This window comes from Candoia aspera, chromosome 14 (genome assembly GCF_035149785.1).
Source record: "Candoia aspera isolate rCanAsp1 chromosome 14, rCanAsp1.hap2, whole genome shotgun sequence".
NCBI classification, from domain to species: Eukaryota; Metazoa; Chordata; class Lepidosauria; order Squamata; family Boidae; genus Candoia; species Candoia aspera.
Window position 1 is genome coordinate 889,584 of NC_086166.1, and position 15,623 is coordinate 905,206.

General features: G+C 49.0%; 1 protein-coding gene across 1 annotated transcript in view; it reads left to right on the plus strand.

Moving 5' to 3' along the window:
• Positions 1 to 15,623, plus strand: part of GRIN2A (glutamate ionotropic receptor NMDA type subunit 2A) — a 67,905-nt gene that overhangs the window by 35,769 nt on the left and 16,513 nt on the right. Inside the window, exons 2-3 of the mRNA XM_063314939.1 lie at positions 5,523 to 6,115; positions 12,212 to 12,326. Coding sequence (XP_063171009.1) covers positions 5,523 to 6,115; positions 12,212 to 12,326 — 708 coding nt within the window. The remainder of the gene's footprint in view (positions 1 to 5,522; positions 6,116 to 12,211; positions 12,327 to 15,623) is intronic.

Below are 15,623 nucleotides of genomic sequence, written 5' to 3' on the forward strand. Positions count from 1 at the left end.
CCTCGGCAGTTGTGACGGTCCAGTCAAGGGTGCGTGTCCCAGAATCCACGAGTTGAAGGGGATAGCTCTGCTCCGTTTCAGCTTCTGAAGACATTAACGGCTAAAGATGGAGAATTTGCTTTGGTGGCACAAATGTTCGAGATGAACCATGAGCAGTTATTCTTCTGGCTTTGCAGCACCCTGGCCGGGCAGGGCAGGGCAGGGCAGGGCAGGGCAGGGCAGGCCAGTTCCTTGGGGTGAGGAAGAGCAGAGTGCAAATGGTCCACTCCTGCAAGTCTTTCCAGTTTTAGATGGCTTTGCTTGGCCAGAACGGTGGCCTTTCCTCTCCGGGGTGGGGTGGGGTGGGGTGGGGGAAGCAATAGCCAAAATGTTGCTCTCCTGCCCCCAGATCCATCTGGAATCAAGGCTGTGGGGTGGCAGTCCTCTAGAGGTCATCCTCCCCTGTGAGCTTCGTGGCTCTGGCCAGGCCAGCAGATGAGGCTATGTCAGAAACAAGCCCACCTCTGGCACATCCTGTTTGGTTTTATCCTGGTGCTCCCCCCATTTAACCCGGTTTCTTTCCCTACGCTACTGAACGTGGGTTTCATTTTGCTATCTACAAAGCAGGTAGCCAATGGCTCGTGGTCACGCTTATGCAACTTGGAGAGTTTCGGTGCCTCCCTTTACCCCTGCACTCGCTTAATAGGCATAGCGTGGCTTCTGAATTCTGCCTGGCACACGAGTCAACATCAAACTGAGCAAATCCAAGATGAAAGTGCCTGAAACCCAGCTGAGCACCATTAGGAATGGAAAGTGTGGCATTCCCTCCACCATGAGCTGAATCTGCAAGAATTGTTCTTTGGAGGGCACAGTGGCTTCCTTTTGGTTTTGAAAGAGGGCCAGGCTCATCTATTTTCAATATTTGAGTGAGGTATGATGACCCCGCTGTGCCCTATTTTCCCGTTTAGAGGGTATGAGGAGCACCCTCCTTGATACGGCCTTGGGGATCACCTCTCATTGTGCGTCAGGCCCCACAAAGGAGACTATCCTGGCTTTGAATCTCAATCCCCAAGGACCCGGCCCAGGGGTGCCATTCCTAGGGCGGAGGCTTCATGTTCGCGGAGTCCTGCGGGGTTCAGCATAAATGCAGCGTGACATTTTTCAAGTCCAGATGTCCTGACGCCTGGAAGAGAAGCAGTGTGCAAGAGGGCACTGCCAACAGGCTAGATGGAAACTTGAAGCTCTGCAGCCAATGGTGAGGGAGCTCTAAGGAAGGGGAGACCCCCCCCCCACCAACCCATCACATACAGGGTGATGGGGAACCTTAACTCACCTCTGGAAAAGGGAGGAATGAAAGACTGAAAGGGTTGACTTTGCATTGTGCCCTCCAAGCAAAGGTTTTCATATCCATCCATCCATCTCCACCTATCTCCATCTCCATCTCCATCCCCGTCCCCATCTCTCTCTCTCTCTCTATCTGGCCAGCTGAGGATTCTGGGAGAGATGGGCCCCACATACATCTCAGAAGTGCCAGATGAGACCACAGGACTAGACCAGTCTGAGCTCCTTGGATCTCTACAGTCACTTTTGGGACGTGCTTTGCAGTTCCAATGAAAAAGCTCAGCCAGAGATGGCATGCAGGGAAAAGGCCTCGGGACAAGAGAATGCCTCTGTGTGATCCAGCTCTTCTGCAGCGTAACCCAGCCAAGGACGGGCTTGTGGGAGAGAGAAACAAAGACGTGGTTTTGGAAAGTTCCTGTGAATTCAGTCACCCCCAGATCTGGTTAATTTGTTTGGCTCTCTGTAATTAGTCTGCCTGGCTTTCAAAAGGAGACAAGCCCATCCATTGTTTGGAGGGATGCAGAAAGCAGTGAAATAGTAATAAAAGTTTTCTCCAAGGGGAATTTGAGGTAGAGTGCCATCTGCCTTCTTATGAGCAATCAAAGGAAATTAGTACCATCTCCCACTTCTGCAGAATTTGTATAAACACATAAATTTCATGGTAAGGTTGGGCCTGTCAGGAGTGGTTAGTGGAACACCATTTTTTAAAAAGCAGGGTCTAGGGGTGAAGGCTCCGGGCCAGAAACCGGGAGACGGTGAGTTCCAGTCCTGCCTTAGGCCTGAAAGCCGGCTGGGTGACCCTGGGCCAGTCCCTCTCTCTCAGCCCAACCCACCTCACAGGGTTGTTGTGGGGAAAAGAGGAGGAGGAAGGAGTGTTCGGTATGTTCGCCGCCTTGAGCTATTTATAAAAATAATAAAGGTGGGATAAAAAATAAAATAAAAATAAAATATGGGCTACAGGATGAAGGGCTTGTTGAACAAAAAAACTTCTCTGGCTGACATAAGGGGACCAAGATATCCAAGAGAGAATACAGAATTCAGACTTCCTCAAGCCCTTTGAGAGATCAGCTCTGCTTCCTTGCAACCACCACCACCACCACGATTTTTCTTCCAATTCCAACAGTTCCATCCTGCAAACTTTTTTTCAGTGGATAAATCAGCAAGCATTGGTTAATCGGAAGAGGCTGATCTGGGCATATCCGAAACCAGCTGAGCTGCAAGTGAAGGTCCTCAGCTGTGATTTTACCCTGGTAGCCCTCAACAGTAATCACTGCATTAGTCGTAATAGTAGGAGTTATTCAGGAGAATCTCCAAGCCATCAAGGAGAGTAATGGGGGGGGCAGCACACCTCTGCAGGCTCCAGATCCAAAGCCACCCATGGAGGCCAGGGAGAGTTGCTTGCCCTGCAGCACAAGCTTTGGGGCTCAAGCTTTAAAGGGGGTGGTCTTTGGTGACTGGTCCTCAACTGCCAGGGAAGCTGGAACTGCAGCCCAGGGGGCACCCTTCATCAGCTGATTTGTGCTGGAAAGGGAGGGGGAACTGGTGGCCAGCCAGACGTCGCTGAACATCAGCTCCCAGCGGGCCTGGCCATGGCGAGGAATGCTCGTTGGACCACCCGTTCTCCAGCTGCCCTATGAGAAGTGGGTGTTGAGGTTGCAGGAGATTAACGCTTGGGGCAGAGCCTGGTTCTGGATAAACTTGCCCCGCCTTCAATCCTGCACTTCTTCCTTATAAAACGACAACAGATTTTTGACCACTGCACAGCAAACTTCCTTCAATTTCCTCCAGTGGTGCTGTCTTCCTCCCGGCAAGATATCTTGTCTGGCCTGCCAACCTGGGGGTGCTTCTGTTTGCGTTCCTGGAGCGTGTCCACAGGACACACATTCCCCGGTCAGCTATGACCAAGAATGACCAACTATGCTGCAGACACCTCTGATTCAGGAAAGAAAAAGGGTTAATTTCAGGCCAGGCTGGCGAAGAGCATTGTATGAATGCCAGAACGATCTGTTACCCTCCTTGTTGCCTTATTTTTGGTACTTTCCCTTCTCAGCGCTGGAAACGTGGCTATAATAAACCTGCCACTTTCTGAAAAGCCCCTTGTTTGCTCTGATGCGGTTGCCCAACATATCTAACCTTCTGGTCCTTCAGGGAGATGAGCTCACTAATGGGCCTTTCTTCCCATTTTGATAGTTCTAGGGCAAAATTTGGAATTTTGCACAGCTTCTGTTCGTGAACCATAAAGAAGTTTCCAGAACAGAAAACCCAGAAGGCGAGTGCCAATTAAAGCTTAATGCACACCTGCTTGACGAGGAAAAGAAGAAAGGCTAATTTATTTGGGGGGGTTGAACTGCTCTTATATTACATTCCAGTGAAATGTCTTGTTTCATGAGCTTCATGTGCAAAAGCCAGAACTGTTCGATTTTCAGGTTTACAGCAGCAGGTCCAATAAAACCACCTCAGTGGCAGCGGCTTATTAATGGATGTATTAATGGATTTCGAGAGTTGGGTCACGTCCTTCCTTTCTGCTGAGAACAGCATTTCTTGCCCCCCCCCCCTTCTGCAGCTGCTAAGTTTTTCTTTAATCCCTGTTTTCGGCCACCAGCTGCCACCGGGTGCCTGGTGTGATAACGTGAATGCTTGAGGGCACCGTGCCCAGAGTAGCCATTGTGTGAAGCAGGGAACCAACTAGCCGGAGTTTCCTTCGTGCCCGACAGATGTGCCTTTTCTCAAGGCAAAGAGAACACGTGGAATCACAGCTTCAAGATGGGGCTCCAGTTTTTAGGCTGCTCTGGGGAGGGACAGACCCCTGGTCATTATTGGTGGTTGGGGTTAAGTGGATCTTCAGAAGCGGGATTTGCCAGAGGTGAGCTGTAGACAGTGGGAAGGTGCTGTTCCACCTCCGTACTCTGCTGAATCCTGGAGGAACCGGCTTCCCCTCTCAGTGTGATTCCTCAAGGTGAAAAGATTCCTTTTCCAGTTGGCTGATTCTTGTTCTGGCATGTGATCCTGCCCCTGGGCGCCCCTGGGATTTTGGGCCAGAGTACCCAGAATTCCCACCAGTGGCAAATGCCCACCAGGCTGGGGAGGGCTGTGACAGGATAGACGCTGGAAAGCGGGCCCCTTCCCTTCCCAGAATAAAGACCTTGCCGAGAGTTACTTGCAGCCAAGTATGCAGAAGACAGCAGCGTTAGTACAGGCCCAGTTGCCTTGAAACAGGTGGGAACACTTGCTGTGGGTCAGGAAGCCTCTGATCTCCCCTGTAGTCTCAGGAGGTGGCTTTGCAAACGTCAGTCCCAGCGTCAGTCTTCCCCTCGCAGTGCAAGGCCTAGTACCACCCTCCCACCTTGGAGGGCTCTTGGGTTCATGGCAACTCTGAGGATCTTTCTTAATTCCCTCTCCCCTCCAGAGATCTGTCACCTCACTGTGGCGAATTCCTCTTTTTGACTCTTGTCTGCATGATGGCCCCCACAATCTGTTCTTGGCTGTTGGTGGTGATTTGGAAGCGTTGCTGCTTAGCAAAACAGGGATGGCTTGTTGAGGGTTTAGGTGGTTTAGAGAAGGTTAATCTACTGCCACGGAAATCTCACATTGTTGGGGCAGAAACTCCAAAGAGGTGGCCCCTCACCACAGGTGTGTGGGTGTTCAATGAGCTCGGCCTTCTCTTCCCACCCATGAAGTTTGCGGAGATGAAAGCACATTAGCTGAGCTGTGGTGAAAGGCCTTTTCAGGAGAGGAACGTGGAAGGACACCCAGAAGACCAGGTCCTCTGGTGGCCTGTTAATTTGTCAGAAGTGACACAGTGATGTTTGCAAATCAGATTCTGTGGACAGTTTTTGCAGCCACAAATACAGTTATGAGTAACGGAGGAGCTGGCTTCACATAGGTTTTCTGATTTCTCTACGTACCTAGTTATGCTTCAGGACGAACTGCTTGGATGCGTTTCCTCCTTTCTTGAGAAATCCTCTTTTTGTGGGGTTGATCCGACAATGCATGTGCACGTGGGAGCTGGCCACTCAGATAGACAGACTGGACAGGGCATCTGTAACTGTTGCAGGGCGGTTTTGCCCACCAGCGATTTCCTAAAGGGGAAGACTACTCTTGCTGACTTTAATCCTTGGAAGAGCAGAGCGGCTGTGATGAAACCCCACTTGCTCTCCAGGCTAACATGAAGCAACCTTTCTTTTCTTTCTTGCCCTTTGCAGGATGAGATGTCTACCTTTTTCCAGTTCGGGGCATCCATCCAACAGGAGGCCATCGTCATGCTGAAGTTCATGCAATACTATGACTGGCACATATTCTCCGTGGTGACCAGCACTTTCCCTGGCTACCGGGACTTTATCAGCTTCATCAAGTACACTGTGGAAAACAGTTTTGTGGGCTGGGACATGCAAAATGTGGTCACCCTTGACACATCCCTTGGGGATGCCAAGGCCACGATTCAGCTGAAGAAGATCCACTCTTCGGTCATCCTGCTCTATTGCTCTGGGGAGGAAGCTGTTTACATTCTGGATGAAGCACGATCCTTGGGCTTGACGGGTTACGACTTTTTCTGGATTGTCCCCAGCTTGGTCAGTGGGAACATGGAAATCGCACCAGACAAGTTTCCTTCGGGGCTGATTTCAGTGGCCTATGATGAATGGGATTACAGTTTGGATGCTCGGATCCGGGACGGCCTTGGGATTATCACAACAGCTGCCGCGGCCATGCTGAAAAAGTATTCCTTCATCCCTGAAGCGAAGACCAGTTGCTACGGGCAGTTGGAGTACAGCAAACTCCCATCTCACATGCTTCACAAGTAAGGCTGCTTTTGTTCTTTGAGGCCAAGGGAAATAAAGCAAGGACAGAGCAGTTTTTGAGATGTTGAGCAATGCTTGTCTGTTGTCAACTGGGAACATGCTTCATCCATCTGGCATGGGACAGGGAAGCATTGGTAGAAAGCTGAAGCCTTAAGCAGTTGCACCCTGTGGCCTTGTGGGTCAGACCAGTTTGATATTGGCTGTGGTAGGAAGGAAGGGAATTAACCCAATCTGACTGGTGAATTTGGCATCCTGAAGAATTCTGTGGGTGGTTGGCAGCTGGTTCAGGAGAACTGGGGTGGCTTCAGGCAGATCCTTCTAATCAGGGGCTTTGCGCTCATCAGATGCTAGCCATCGAAGTAAGAATTCAGGCTGCTTGTCTCAGCCAGACTTCATTCCTAGGGCCTTGAGCCAGGAGGAGACGACCCTGTAGCTGGTGATGTCACTGGATACAGAACGGGTGGCCACACTTCAGTAAATTCCTTTGAACTGACCTTTGCCATCTGTCCAAATCAGCACACACTGTCTTTCTGGGGGTGGGGCACACGCACTTTCCCATTTGTCTTGGTCAGTGGCCATGCCCTAAACTATCTACAGATTCCAAACTGTCTCCGCCAGCAGCTCCAGGCCAAAAACGTTACATTAAGCAACGCTAGCCGGTATCAAAGCACAGAGCTCTTTGACCGGGTGGTCTTGGTGGAACAAGGAAGAGTGATCTTGGAAGTAGGACGTCTTTAAAAAGAGGAGGGTTGAGATCCAGGAAGGGTCATATTAATGTTCAGAAGTCATTCCACAGGAGTCCTGGAGATGTAGCCACCAACCTTGACTGCTGCAACCTGAATAAGAATAAGAAGTATGTTTGAAAAACGGGACTTGCCACCAGAACTGTTGTTGGGACAATTTTATGTTTATTTGTATATTTCCTTTTTTAATGGCTGATGACTTCTTTCCCTTGATGTTGGGGATCTCCTTTGATGCTGCAGAGAAAGCCCAGAAGTAGCCCCTTCAGAAGGGAAAGTATCTCTGCAGCTATGAAATAAACATTGATGAATAATTGTTTGATGCACTGCTGGGTTCATGGCACTTGTGCTAATGTGGTTAGCAGATACCTATCTTCCTAAATCCCTTTCCCCTTCTCCAGGGGGGCACCTCTCAGCAGCCTCTCTCCTTCATCTCTGCAGAGTGCCAGATATTGATCCTACTATTTTCAAATGTTGTCCCCTTTTGGCAACACAAATCATGAATATGGATACAGTCACCTATGTACTTGCACTCAGAGTTCTGCAGCCAGAAGGGCTAGAAATTTACCTTAAAAATACATGAAAGCTGAATCTTGCCTCCTGTGCAGTGGCTCCCACCTTCCATGAGAGCTGTGTGAATCCACAGCAAAGGATCGAACCAAACTGTGGTCTCAAGGCTCCCTGTGGAAGCTGGGGTTTGTTTCTGTTGTCACAGCCACATCCTTCTGCTCTAACAGGGGAGGGAGCTCAATCGGTGGCTGGGCTCCCAACTGATTCCTGATACTGACCTGACACCAAGGCCACAATCCCGCACAGTTTGAACCCTCCCCAGGCCCTTCTCCAGGCCTGGTTAGCAGCCATCAAGGAAGAAAGCCGCTCAATGGGTGCTGCAAATAGCAGTTGAACCTCTTGCAGTGGGATAGAACAACTGTGGCGTCTCCTTCAATAGCCATTGTCTAACCCAGAACGGTGTTCCTTGACCACCCTGCTTCACCCTTCCTGGTGGCCCTGGCCCTCAAAGTCATGTGGTTGCCTTGCCTTGTCCCCCCTAACTTTAGTTTTGGAGTGGGGAGGCCGGCAGGCAGAAAAATGATGCTTATGGATGTGGGTGCCTGTAGGTGTCCCTAGAAGCTTGAATCCCAGTTAAGAGGGCCCTTTTCAGGTTCTGGGAAGCTGGGGTGGGGGCAGCACGTTCCTCTGAGCCCCCATCCATTCTCTTCTCGCTGCTGTCACTGCCGTATTTTTTCTCATTGCTCTTTGTGCCCATTGAAGCCATGGCCTTGTAAGAGAGAGAGAGATACTGGAGTATGTGCTTGGTATTCCTATGATGCTCCCTTTATTAACTGTTACCTGCCTGCACAGCCCTTTATGCACAAAACTCCTCCTTTTTTATAGCGTGCTATCTGGTTTCTCTTTCCAAGGACCATCAGGCAAATCCCTGCCATCTAAAAGTAAAGGAAGGTGGGCAGCACAGAAGTAACAGCCGCTATGGCTGCGGATTGGCTTCTCTTCTCTGCTCTCACTTGGCTACAGGGTTGAGGAACAAGGTTCTGATACCTGAATTATCTGGTAACTTCCAAAGATTTCATGGAAAGGCAGTTTGGAAGGGGAGGAAGTTGTGAATTAAGGGCAGAAAAATGGAAGGGGAAGAGCCTTTTAGGGAGTATGAGAGATTTAGATGGTGGAAGGTGGTTGAGCCTTCCAGTGTAGAGCGTTGGGATGTGAGGGTAATAAGGGGTGTGTGAGGGGGGGACCAAAGACAAGCTTCTTTTGCTTTATTTTGTTTAAAAAAGGGGTTTCTCTTGAGTTGAGCTCAGTTCTTAGCAACAATATGGGAACAGTTTGCCACCGACATCTAGAAGGTTTTTCCAACTTCCTAGTCTAATCTATAGTCTTGGGATTTTCTGGTGTCCCCCGTCCAGCTACTAAATAGGTCCAATGCTGCTTAGCTTTTGAGATCAGCCATGGATTGATGGGCAGAAAAGGGGGGAGGTACAGGTTGAGTATTATTATTTGATAATTAAATTATTCTGGGAGTACCAGGACATATCTGGAGATGGGAGCATGTGTTGGCTTTCTGTTTTAAAGATAAACAAGAGGGGGAGGGGGGAGGAGTGTGATGATCAAACTATTGAAAGATCCTGTTTCCTACTATCTGAGATTTTAAAGCTGGAATTAGGGACCTCCCCTTAGCTACCCCATTATTTAATATTAAAGGATGCTCCTTTCTCATTACACTTGGCCTATGTGTACACTGCATTAATTTACTCTGATGTTACTAGCATTCCACTGATTGAAAAGCCAAGAAGGGGATGCCAACAAGGCTGTATATCAATTGCGGACCAAATTTACATTATAAGTTGAAGTCAGCCGTTATGGCAAAGGAGCCCTGCGGCCATTCCAGCAGAGCATTCCCTGGAGAAGAGAAAGTTGTAGCCCATTTCCTTGATTAGAATGCTTGAGCTGCCAGGAGAGGGAACAGGCTTGGATGGTTGAAAGGACTGACACAAAATTAGGGAGCTTTGCAATATGGGAGAAATTTAGACCAGATAGGTGAGTAATGAGGAGAGGGAGTGGGGCATTTCGGTTGGCCTTACTCCCCAGTTCACACTGGTGCGCCACGTTAATCCCTCCCCTCCTTTTGGGTGAGGGGGCAGGAACAGGAGCCGGCTGGGTGTCAGATGAGGCTTCACCTTCTTCCTAGCCGTGAACGCCTGGTGAAATGTGTCTGTTTTGCTGCTGGTTAGCCATGATAGCTGTGTATTGTTTCCAGAAGAAGGGGCAATCTTTCTTTGAGTTGGCAGGGATAAAAACCTGAGAGGGAGATTCCTTGGGCCCTTCCAAAGGGGTCAGGTTGCCCGTTATGAGAAACCTGTTGGGGATCTGTAGCAATCCTGGGAAGTGACCAGACTCTTCCAGCTGGATTTTGGCTAAGCTGAGCTCTGCACCTGGTGCGTTTCCTTGAGCTGCATTCCTAGCTGGCAGTGGCCAGAAACAGGAGCAGCTCCAGCCTTTTGAAGAGGATTACTCGTTAATGGAGATCTCCAATTAGGCTTAAAGCAAAACAGCTGCTGCCAGAGTGCCTCCTTCAAAACCTTTGCACACATTGCCAGCTTCGCAGCGAGAGGGCCCTTCTCCCAGCTTCGGAGCTTCTGCTGGCCTCCAGAGCAAGAACGGTTCTAGTGGTTTGCAAGTAAGGTGGTCGGTTGTTTTTTTTTTTGGAACTGTGAAGAGGGGGAGAACTTGGACCAGAAAGCCCTCCTCCATGAATGAATAGCTGAATCTGGAGGATTTTCCCTCCAGGTGCTTGTGTTCTGCTTTACTAATGTACCATTAATGCAATCGGAAGAGATTTACATAATTCCTCTTTCTTGTGCGTTGCTGAATCAAGGATGGTGAGGAATCCCACAGGGCAGGGATGCTCTCCCCTCTCTGTTGTGAGACTCATTGCTTCATTTAGTTTGGTTTTGTCCCACCTTTCTACTCAGCAAGTACTCCAGAGGTAACAAAACGGCTAGATGTTAAAAGCATGAATTAAAATGTTCATTAAAACAAATCAAGGGCTACACGCCTGGTGGAAGAGATGTGCCTTTACGTGAGAGGAGGGGGAAGGAGCAGGCAAGCCCTGTGGGTGTGTGTGGGTGTGTGCTCCACATCCTGGGAGCAAAGCAGCAGAGGCCCCCTTGCATGGGTGAGACAGATGTAAGATCCAGTGGCAGGAATTGCGTGATCCACCTGCTTCTGGCTGGTTGGCAGCCTAGTCGGCTGCGTTTTGCATCCGGGGGTCAAGCGTGCTGCAGTAATCAAGATGGGACCCTGCAATCCAAGTATGCCTAGTTTGTCACATACTTATCATGACCCCCTTTCCCCCCTTGCCACCCTCCAGCTTGTTTCAGGATGGTGGTGAGCAGTGGAAGTACTCAGATCCAGTGTTTAAAACTCAAATATCACGCCCCCCCCCAGTATAAGGAGATCGTTAGCATGTACTATTTCTACCTTGCTTCTTAACTGCCGTTGCAATATTGGCGAGTGGGATCCCTGGGATCATGCACTCTGCACCAGAGTATATTGCACCTGTGGCCATGCGCTGTAACATCACGTTCGCTGCCCTGCCCGTGCAGTGCTGCCAGGTTGGGGATCCCAAAGGTGATGTTCAGCTGAGATGGCCTCTGTCCTGCATTATTCCTGTTCTTATTTTATCCCCTTTCTCTAAACTCCCAAGACAATCATTTTTCACTGCGTTCCAGTTTTTGTGGCAGCTGGCGTTCCAGGGCACTTGCAAACCAGGCTGGGCCCTCTGAATTGGGCTGGGCATATGCAAGTTGTACTCTGCTTGAAAGGGAGGGGTCAAACCAAACCACAGCAGGGTGGACACGGTTTCCAACCAACACACTGCTGGGGATTTGGAGAGGAGGCCTTCCCCTCCCTCCCTGCTCTTGCCAGTCCCGTTTTTTTTTTTTTGCAATATTTTTCATAGCTGGCCACAAGGTGTCCCTCTTGCTTTGCCAACTGCTGTTGAAATACCTCCCCCCGCCCTTTTTTTTAATAATTGCATTAAGGATTTATGAGTAAGGCTAGCTTTTTTTTTTTAAATGATTCAGTCCACCTCTCCGATGTCCCTGTCCAGGATAGGATGAAAATGTTCGTGGGGCAAACTCTCCAGCAGCTTGCTCCATCTCTCTCCCACTCTACCCGGCAGCCTCACTCCAAGGCTGGTGGTGTCCAGTCACTGGGTCCCTTTAGATTTTTTTTTTAAAGAACCTGTTTTTAAGGCAGCTGGGGGAAGTAAATCGCCATTTAAAAGTCTGTTTTTTAATTCAAGAGCCTTTGCCGGCCCTACCTGGAGATGCCGCAGGTTGGACATAGGATCTGGATCTGGGTTCCTTTCGATATTGTGAAGAGGAATCTGCTGTCCATTTGGGACTCTTGTTTTTTCTGTTATAAAGGTGCCCAGGCCGGCAAAGTGGTGAACGATACAGAACTGCTGTTACTCCAGTTGTCTAAGGGGGATTGCAGAGGACGGGCAGCCTTTCGTCCTTGGGTAGCCTAACAACTTGTTGCCTCTTCCAAGCCCCCCAGCTCCTCTGGGGCTTTGCCCACAAATCCCCTCCTTGCCACCGTTCACCTTGTAGGTTCACCCTTGGGCAGGAAGTAAGTGTCACTCTCTTAATGGGGCTGATTGCCAGGCATCCACACGATGGATTGGGTTCTGGCTCCTAAAAAATGGGTTTTTCGCAACAAAGAGAGGATTTATAGCATATGTTTCATCAGAGTTAATCCAGTGACTGAATTAGCTTGCTCATTAACTGCGGGACAGCTCATTAATTTCTCTTTGAACATTTCCTTTCTTTCAAGGTTTATGATGAATGTGACCTGGAAAGGCAGAGACTTATCCTTCACTGCAGACGGCTACCAAGCACAGCCGCGGCTCGTGGTCATCGTCCTAAATCAGACCCGGGCCTGGGAGAAGGTAACACACGGCCGCTGGGGGCTCGGTCAGCCAAGGGAGGAGGAGATGGTTTTAGAAAGCCTGCGTGGTCATTTGGGGCAATGGGTGTGTGCGCAGTGGGCCTCCGAGTTTGGGTTCCCTTTGTTCTGGTCCCCCTTTCCCCTCTCTTGAACCGCTGGCCTGCCAGATGCTTTGGTTAAAAGATGGACGTACACATAAGGCAGGTCACGTCTTTCTTTTGAGAGGCAACAAAAGAGCCCAACTCATTTCTAGAATCACAGGGATCTCAGATACAGGTGGAGGATGTCTTGAAATCAGGGACCCTCTGGTGCAGGTTAGGAACACCTGGTCCGGTGTAAGGTAATGTCAGCCCTACAATGTAGGCCGGACTAAGAAAGGAAGGCCATGTAGGTCAGTACTACTCTTATTGTAAAGCTATAGGAGCAGAATGTTGCAAGGCTGAATGCGCTTTCCTCCTCCCCTCCTCTATCTTTGTGTGAACGAGGGAGGGGCTTGTCCGAGACGTTTTCTCATGTTGCGTTCTTGCCCCAGACTCAGGCCCCTCTTATCTGGCTGTTGCCTTGGCAGCGGCTCTTCCTCCTGTCCCTCGAGGCCATTCCCTCTTCCCTCTACAGGTAGCCCCCTTGTTATCTTCCGATTTCATCTGATTTTTTCCGGTGCAGCAGAACAGGGGTGCACAGTAAAAACACCTACATGTCGCAAAGATAATTTTTTAAAGGCCCCCAAGAAATGGCCTTTTTGCTGCTGGAAGCAGCCCTTTGCAGCTTCGGTGTGCACTCGCCTAAAAAATAATAAAAATAAATTCTGCTTGTGGTTTAATAGGAACATGTTTCCTACCTTTTTTTTTGCCCATTAAACAATGCATTGGCTAAACGTTGCCATTTAATTATGATTAATAATTATTTTAATGCTGGAGCTGGTAGAACGTTACGTGGTTATTTGAATTTTGTCTATATGTGCATTTGTGTTATTCTGAAGCTCCATGGCAGGGAAGGTTGGGGCGGTGTAATCCTTGCCTCCCACTGCGGCCCCAGTCCAGTTCAGGCTTCCTGTTCCTGCATACGTCGCACTGTCAAGTGTGTGTGTGTGTGTGTGTGTCTACTTGAACAATGCAAACTGGGGACCGTTTTGTAACGGGGAAGTACTTTTGATGGTCCCTGTGACTCTAGCAAGAATTCCTGGTTGATATGTGAGCAGTTCTGCGTCTCAGAGAATTCATCCTTGCAGCCTGGCTGTGCTGTGATCTCTAAAAAGCGATGCCTGCCCTTTTTAGCTGCATTTGTTGCTGCAAACAGGGATAAAGGAAGAGAAGGAAGAGAAGCTGGTCAATTCCATTCCTTTGCTGCCTATTTCCTCCTGTGGTTCTTTCCCCAACTTTTGCCGTGTCTTCCTGCTGTGCCCAAGGGCCATTTGGACTCAGACAGAATGCAGGATTTTCCATCAGGGCAGTATAAAGTCAGAGTGCGTTAATTCAGAGGAACCACAGTTCTCGGTGCTATTAAGTTTAAGCCTGGTGTGTGGGGGTGTAAGGAAAGATTGTCAAGGGCGCAACTTGGTGGAAGAGACCCAACTGACACAGAAGCAGTGTGTCGTGAGTTAAGTGGGGATGACCCCAGCATAACAAGCGAGCAGATGAACCTGCATGGATCGTTTGAGTGCATCTTGTTGACAGGCATCAATAGACAGCGCATCACTTCCTAGAAAGGCAGCACAAAATATCAGGGCTCATTCCTTGCCAAAAAAAAGTCTTCAGTCCTTTCTTTTCTTCTTTTTTTTGTGCAAAACAAAAACTACAACGATTATAAAACGCAGAACTTAAATAAAACCCAAGGACAAAATCAAAATCAGTTGAAAAATAGGTAGGTAAGGGTAGGTGTGTGTACGTGTGTGATAACACACACACCCCATTGCCAACATACCAGTAGAAGGGGACCAGATTAATAAGACAGTTTGGAGACTTTGTTCAGCCTTTGCTGCAGGAACACCGCACTCAGCAAGTGACTGAAGTGATAATGAGGCTTTCCAATTTTACTGTTTTTTAACAGATTATAATATAAAGGGAATTACAACAGGAGTGGGTGGATGCTTTCTTTTTCTCTGATGTGCAGTCTGTTCAGCGAGTTTAGTTTTCAGCCTCTGTCTGCATCTGTCTGCTCTCTTGATACAGCAGCCTTCAACCCCAGGTGCTCCCTGGTCACACCTGGTTGGGGATTATGGGAATTTAAGTCAGGCCCATCTGGATGGTCGCAAATTGGAGAAAAATTATCTTGCCTTTCTCCTCAGTGAGAATTATCTTGCCTTTCTCTCTGTAAAACTCCTTTTAAAATGTGCTTATAAGGGTCCCTGGGGCCAGCAGCTCATGGCACATTGTGGGCCAATCTTTTCTGCCTGGCCTGCCTGGTGCCCGCTCTAGCTTGCTCACGGGTTACAGATGTTGCCCTGTTTTTTCAAATTTTCTTCTGGTAGTGGGCATGCCCCCTTCCATTTCAAGAACAGTCCCTGGTTTAAAAACAAGTTCCGTTCCTGTCCTTGAGTCGCATTGGTATGTAAGTCGGAGCAGTTATTTAGCATCAGTTAGTCAAATGTTTGTCTTAGTATATAGTATATAGTTTACTTTTCTATGCCTATAAAACACTTAAGAAACACTTCCCAGTACACTAAAACATCTTAAGCATAATAATACGCAAAGTAGCATGGTGTATTTAACCCGAAACGTTGTACTTAACTCGTATTTTTAATATAACAGTCTTTATGGCAGTCCGTTCTTAACTTGGAGTGGTCCGTAAACCGGGGCATTCTTAAACCGGGGGCCTGCTGTACAGTTAATGCTCTTGTGAACCCTAAAATGCTCTGTAGACAATCATGCTGCCCCTCCTAAAGTGGAGGGAACCAGAAATAAATTTTCCCCTGCAGCAAAGGATGCTCTTCGTTCCCGAAGGCCAAGGAGCAATTTTGCCTCGTGTCATGTCTGCAGGGAGCGTGCGGTTTCAGACCCACCTCTCGCCCTGAGTTTCTCTGGTTGGCCAGCCAACGAAGAAGTCGTTTCAGGAAACGTTTTCCCTTCCGCTGTTCTCGTGGTCAGTTCCGGTGGGATTTCTTGATCTGGCCTGGGCAGAAGGGGAAGAAGCTCTGCACAGCCCTTGCCTTGGGGTTTCACAGGGCGGGTTGCACATGAAGCAGGCTGGGAAGCACCAGCACTGCTCTAGGCCAGGGCAGCAGGGCGTCTGCAAGAGGGCTAGGAGGCTGCTGCTAAACAAGGGGCACCCTAAAAACACTCCGGCCCTTCAGCTGGATGGA